This window comes from Notolepis coatsorum (genome assembly GCF_963971535.1).
Source record: "Notolepis coatsorum genome assembly, chromosome: 3".
In the NCBI taxonomy this organism is placed as follows: Eukaryota; Metazoa; Chordata; class Actinopteri; order Aulopiformes; family Paralepididae; genus Notolepis; species Notolepis coatsorum.
Window position 1 is genome coordinate 196,154,693 of NC_140167.1, and position 7,500 is coordinate 196,162,192.

A 7,500-nucleotide genomic window follows, 5' to 3' on the forward strand; every position below is an offset into this window, starting at 1 on the left:
AATGTGTCAGCCAGGAACGTTGTTCGTCAAACAGTGTTGAACTTGAGTGCTACAGACTTGAGTGCATATTAGCATAGTAAGTAATAATATAGGCAAGGTAGATTAGTAGCAGAGTGCATACTAGTAAAAGACAGTACAAAGGTTAGTAAAACAAAAATTAAGTCGCTGTTTTAGTCGCGCGTGTGTGTGTTGAAACAGACAGTGATGGGGTGCCTGGGTAGTGTAGAGGTCTAATCACTCGCCCCGGCTTGGTCACTCATCCTGTCGGGTAAAAATAAGCGGCTGGCATGTGGTAGTCTACACCCTCCCCAGACCGACAGTAGGGCAGCATGTGGTAGTCTCCACCCTCCCCAGACTGACAGTAGGGCAGCATGTGGTAGACTACACCCTCCCCAGACTGACAGTAGGGCAGCATGTGGTAGTCTACACCCTCCCCAGACTGACAATAGGGCAGCATGTGGTAGTCTCCACCCTCCCCAGACCAACAGTAGGGCAGCATGTGGTAGTCTACACCCTCCCCAGGCCGACAGTAGGGCAGCATGTGGTAGTCTACACCCTCCCAGACTGACAATAGGGCAGCATGTGGTAGTCTCCACCCTCCCCAGACCGACAGTAGGGCAGCATGTGGTAGTCTACACCCTCCCCAGACCGACAGTAGGGCAGCATGTGGTAGTCTACACCCTCCCCAGACTGACAGTAGGGCAGCATGTGGTAGACTACACCCTCCCCAGACCAACAGTAGGGCAGCATGTGTAGTCTACACCCTCCCCAGGCCGACAGTAGGGCAGCATGTGGTAGTCTACACCCTCCCCAGGCCGACAGTAGGGCAGCATGTGGTAGTCTACACCCTCCCCAGACCGACAGTAGGGCAGCATGGGGTAGTCTACACCCTCCCCAGACCGACAGTAGGGCAGCGCAACAACCGGGAAGGGAAATGGCATAACGACTACATTAGGGGATGGGAGCAAATGATAAAGGCAAAAAAAAGAAACAAACAAAAGAAACAGACAGTGACTCACCATGACATATGCTACACTGTCAAAGAAGGCCGCTATCGTCAGGCTGAGAATCATCTTCTGCAGAAAGAGAAAGAGAGATAGAGATAGAGACATACAAATGACATACAAAAAGAGAGAGAGAGAGAGACATACAGAGAGAGAGGGGGAGTAGAGACACACAGAGAGCGAGAGAGAGAGAGAGAGACATACAGACAGAGAGACATACAGAGAGAGAGAGAGAGAGAGAGAGAGAGAGAGAGAGACATACAGAGAGAGAGAGAGAGAGAGAGAGAGAGAGAGAGAGAGAGAGAGAGAGAGAGAGAGAGAGAGAGAGAGAGAGAGAGAGAGAGAGAGAAACAGAGAGAGAGAGAGAGTGAAGGCAGCGGAGACAGGGTGTAAGATAACATAAGACCCAACGTATAGAACACTGCACTTCCACGTTACATTGAGCTCATGGAGGAGAGAGCGGGGGGAGAAAATGAATGAATGTGGATGGCAGCCTCGACATTAACTCATTCAGTGGCAGGGATTAGCCTGGTCCCGTTCTAGCTATGCCACGTTTTAAAGTTTCAAGTTCAAGTTTCAAGTTTCTTTAATAGTTGTCATACAGAAGTACAGAATACTTTTATACAAAATGCTTCTTACTGTTGCGCTCCAGAGACTGTGCAAGACAAGATAAGTATGAAATAAAATAACATAGTAAAATTAGAAGTAAAAAAAATGAGGTCACAGTGTTCAGTTTAGACATATGTACAATGTTCGATGCAGAATAGACGTAGTTACCATACAATATACAATACTGTGCAGTGTACTAATATACAATACTATATAGTGCAAGGCAGAAATGGAGAAATGGGACGAGGTGCAATTTAGGTACAATTCACAGTAGGTGTACGAGTTGTAGTGCAAATCCTTTATCAATAAATATAAAGTGTAAGTGTGTTTGTGTGATCTAAAGTGTGGAGAGTGGGTGCTGCAGTGTGTTGTTTGTTTGAGTGAGTGTGTGCGTGTGGGTGTGTGTGCTGTGTGCATTTGATGGTTGTTGCATAGTGATTATTGTTCGTTTAGCAGCCTGATGGCCTGGGGATAGAAGCTTCTTCTGAGTCTTTCTGTGCTCGCCTTAAGACTCCGGTATCGCTTGCCTGACCGCAGCAGTTCAAAGAGGCAGTTGTTCGGGTGGCTCGAGTCCTTAATAATTCTCTTAGCCTTCCCCTTGCACCGCTTGTTGTAAATGTTCTGGAGGGTGGGAAGCCCCCCTCCAATTGTGCGTTCGGCTGAACGTGTCACTCTTTGTAGTCTGCTACGGTCTTGTGCAGTGCTATTCCCAAACCAGGAGGTGATGTTGCCGGTCAGGATGCTCTCTATTGTACATGAGTAGAAGTTCCTAAGGATCTTCTGACTGACTTGGAACTTCCTTAGGCGCCTGAGGAAGTAGAGGCGTTGTCGTGCCTTCTTCACAACACTGTCAATGTGTGTGGTCCATGTCAAGTCCTCGGATATGTGGGCTCCGAGGTACTTGAAACTGTTCACTCTCTCAACCGGTGCCCCGTCGATGCTGAGGGGGCTGTAGTCCTTGACCCCCGACCTCCTGAAGTCCACAATCATCTCTTTTGTTTTGCTGACGTTCAGGGAGAGGCAGTTCTCCTGGCACCACTGTGACAGGTTCTCTACCTCTTCCAGGTAGGCCCTTTCGATAGGAGTGCGTCACCTTGTTTGTAGAGCTATATCTATATTCTATATTATAGCTATGGAGACAATACTATAGTCATTTGACAGTGACTTTCTTCCGTCGAACATGCAAAAAATCTATAATTTTTGCATGCATACGTTCGCGTGTGATCCCGTGGTGAATATAAGTATAGTTTAGGAGCAGTGTTGGACAAGTTACTTTAAAAAAGTAACTAGTTACAATTACTAGTTACTTCTTCCAAAAAGTAACAAAATTACTTACTCAGTTACAAATTATAAAAGTAACTAGTTACTTCAGAAAGTACCTATTGCGTTACGTTCAAGTACATTTTTTACATAAACAACATACACAAATCTTTTTTTTTTATCCACTTTTTCTCCCATTTTCTATATTTTCTCCCATCCCAATTTCGTATCATCCAATTCAACCCTCCCCTGTCACGAACGCTGTTTCATGCCTCCCACAAGCCGGCTGCAATGTGGACTAAGTCATACATAGCACAAGTCCCCTCCGGTACTTGAGGTAACAGCAGTCGCATCTTTTCACCTGCGCAGCTCGATCTCTCAGTGGCGAGGTGTAACGCGTGGGAGGCTCACGCTGCCCCCGACACTTCCTGATTCTACTGCGCAGGCGCACCAACCGACCTGTAGGAGTCGCTGTCCACAACGCCCGATCCCCACCCATCAGTTTCCCACCCCCTAATATGGCCAATGTGTATTAGTATGAACGACCAGCTAAACTGAAAGCAATGTGGAGCGCTGGGCTCGAACAGGCAAGCCCAGCATCTCCGTCATTCGTGGCGAGCGCCTTGCCCACTACGCCACGTAGCCGCCCCTACAACATACACAAATCTAAACTATTTTAATGTTGCTGTGGGACAAAGTGAGACTAGCCTCCAATCAAATGCCATGTATGTAGATATTATAATTACTATGTTTATATAGTGGATCATACAAATACAAACACAATATATGTTTTGGAACTTTTGATATGTATTGCCCTTCAACAGGCCACAACTGGGCAACATTAAATTATGCTTGTTAAGCACTATACCAAAAATAAATAACAAATATATACTGATTGATTGAACATTTTAATTAACAGATTGCAGAATGGGTATAGTACAGTACAGCTCAATACACACAATTGGGGATGCAGACCAGAGAAAGACTTTCATCTTGTTTACATCAGGGTCCCCCATTTTCAATTCATGACATTTATGACATACACAACATACAGATATAAGAATCTAATCTAATCATCTAAACTAATCTAATCATGACATTTAAGACATGCATGACATACAGATATATATATAATCTGAGCACCTGAAGACTGTACTATTAAACCAGGAAGTGCAGCACTGTTGATAAGGCTGTAGCCTCCACTACTGTAGTGCCCTGCGCTGCAACACAACTAACACAAGAGCGAACAAAAAACGCTCATGGACCCGCGGTCTGTCATTGACTGCTCGCTTGTGTTGTTCGTTGGATTAGTTTTGGATTATTTGGGCTCGCCAAACAAACTATCAAAATGTACACAGACCGTTGACTGAGTCGCTTGTGTTGTCGCTGTGTGTCAGACTCTGGATTGCTTTCGAACACCCGCCCACCTCTACCTCTGATTGGCTTACCATGACATTTTACTCAACCTCAGCCAATCGCGCACTGCCCACTAACCAAGGAAAAAAGTATTGCTTCTCGGCGCAGAGATCTTTCTGATGAAAAAAACAGCTTCAATCATAGTAACACGCCGAATTTTTTGCAGTAACGGTAACAGCGTTATTAAGATTGGAAGAATAATCCGTTAGATTACTCGTTACTGAAAAAGCTAACGCCATTAGTAACGCTGTTATTTATAACGCCGTTATTCCCATCACTGTTTAGGAGTGATCCGGGATAATTCTTGACAAGCTGAGTTATAGGGCGCTACGTCGGCAGCTTCCGAGGAGGATCTCCGTGCCAGGCTTCCGCCCTCGGAACCCTGCCATCCCTGTAAGCAGCCCTGGCCCTCGCCCTGTCCAAGGCCTTAACCCTGTTCTCTGTCCCTGTCTCCAGCCCGCCTCCCCGGGCCTCTGTCCCTGTTCCCCCTCTCCAGTGCCCCTGGTCCTGCCCTGACATTTTGCCCTGGCCCGGTCCCTTAGCCTTTGCCCCTTAGCCTGTTCGCCTCTTAAAGGCACAGTGCCGCATTTTCCCTATTTTCTTTGACTCCTGTGTTTTTGTGTTTTCCCTTAAAGGGACAGTGCCGTTTTTTGTTATTTATTGAATAAATGCCCTGTTTTGGCTTACTCTCATACCTGTCTTGTGTTGTGCGATTGGGGTCGGTTACAAACCATAACAAATGCAGGTTTTATTATCCTAACTAAACATTAAATACAACTTGCTCACTCAAAATATTCATCAATTATAAAATATCTTCATTGGCACAGTGCCTAAATTGTCAAGAGGGGTGTGTTGTCGCGGGAAAGTTACAGTAGTACAGTAATTATGCAATAAGGACGCTCCCTTACATTTCATCCTGTACAGCCAGAATCTATGGACAGATTTAGTTGATTGAGGTTTCATTGGAACACCAGAAAATAGATCTTATAACGGTATAACGGATTTGTTCGAGAAATATGCAGCCACAGGCCGAGATAGCCTTCGCAAAGTGGTGTGATTTGCTCCAAGTCTGGCAGTGAACGCTATTATAAATAAGGCTAAGCACTAACCCATGTAATTTCAAATGCTTGGTTCTGAGTTGGTTTCCCACTTTAGTTTGAAAGTTGTGTCTGTTTGTTATTTTTATTTTTTTCCCCTATAAGCGACCTTGGGTTTTATTAAAGGCGCTATATAAAACGTTATTATTATTATTAAATATGAAATGAAAAATAACTCTTCTCCTTCACTCCTTTGGGTGCTGGGTTAGGTTATAATCACAATAAAGAGGTGGTGTATTATATAAAATGAAATATGAACTAAGTTAAGCACAATAGAATAGAATAGAATTATGAAATCAAATATAGGCCAGTGATTTACAACTTAATAAAGAGATTGAATACAATTAAATGGGATATAAACTAAATTAAATATAGCACAATAGAATATACTACAATTACAAGTGACAAATGTAATTGGAATAGGACATTACAAACATATGCAATGACGAAAGATGGTGACAAAAACACAAGATGCAATGTGTCATGAAAATACAAATTAAGCAAGCTCTATACATTACGAAGTAAACTAAATACAAAATAAACGGAATACTAAATAGTAAATGCATAACGTATTTTTCACCATTAGTATTGTGTTCATTTCGTATTGTATTTTGTTTACTTCGTAATGTATAGAGCTTGCTGAATTTGTATGTCTATGCCTAATTTCGGGCTTATTTTTCCCCTTCCTGATATCTGCCAACAGCGCTGTCAGGAATGCAGACTGCTCCGCGAGCCAAATGCACTGGAGCAGATCAGGAGCAAACTCCACACATAATGGGCGTGTCTGCGCTGGTATCTCATCCGCGCAATGTCCTTAGTGGATAGCTCGCAAAGACGGAGCAGATACCGCGTGCAAACCCTGCGCAGTTAACTCATTGACTGCCACACTCTTTTCCCATCTTTACTCAATGGCGCCAGCGTTATTGACCATTTTAGCGATGTTTGCAGACCCATCGTGTGTTCTGTATTATAGCTATGGAGACAATAGTATGGCTCATTTGACAGGCATTGTTCATAGTCCATCACTGACTAACCAGTTAATTTCTACATACTGTAGTTTGTGCACTATTACACGCTAAACATCGCCCCTTTCCAAAATAATCCAGTATTTTTTCATAGATCGCGAGATATGAGGCATTATATGCAATATGGGGGGGGTTTAACTCAAAACGGCAATCGTTACCAAAAGCGTGTTTTAGGTCCGGTAAAATACGACACTGTGATCGGTACAAAAACATGTTTCAGGTTCCGTAAAATAGACATAGAATAGACCTTACCTTAGCCAGAAGGTACTCCAAAAAGAATAATCCCCAGTGAACCCATCGCGATTACTCGTGTATATGTGTATACTCGTGTATACGGGAAATAGGTTTGAGGCGATAAAATCTCAGAGCGATTGCTCTGTCGCTCTGTCCTCTGAGGGGGAGGAGTTCTTGCAGACAAAAAGAAAAGAAAAAGTGTCCACACACTAAACTATCCCAGTTCAAAAGGTAGGCGATACTGCCACATGGCAGGATTCGATTGTCATTGCAATTGTTATGTAGGCAGATGTGCCAGGGAGACCCAGGGAACTTCGGCGCTCAAGCGTTGGCGACGAAACACGAGTATAGTCGTTTTTGGCACAGACAGAGTTAAGGGTGCAATTCCAACCGCACAATCCATTCTTAGTGGATCCCGCCCCCAGACTCCGTGGGCAATCTGCGCATGCATAGTTCGGGAGTAGGTGCGGAAAGGCGACTATAGCTCGGCCGAGAAAGTGCCGATCGACTTGGGATTGGTCGCGCCGTGTTCAAGAGACTCAGGCGTATAAAAGTCTATTGGATCATGTCTCCCGCACCCCCAAAGCCGTAGCAACAACCACTTAATGTCAAGGATCTCATCCACATTCATTAATTTTCTCCCCCCGCTCTCTCTCCCATGATTTCAGAATACCGGAAGTGTTGCGGTGGTCTATTGCTGCTCACACACACACGCACACACACACGCGGTGAAATGCGTATATATGTAACGTGCACACACAGAAACACATACACACACGCACACAGTGAAATGCGTATATATGTAACGTGCACACACAGAAACACATACACACACGCACACAGTGAAATGTGTAT

General features: G+C 44.4%; 1 protein-coding gene across 1 annotated transcript in view; it reads right to left on the reverse strand.

Moving 5' to 3' along the window:
• LOC311226121 (uncharacterized protein) overlaps positions 1-7,500 on the reverse strand; it is a gene marked incomplete at its 3' end in the record, with an annotated part of 126,659 nt that overhangs the window by 105,717 nt on the left and 13,442 nt on the right. The window contains 1 exon segment of the mRNA XM_084311496.1: positions 1,020-1,076. Coding sequence (XP_084167622.1) covers positions 1,020-1,076 — 57 coding nt within the window.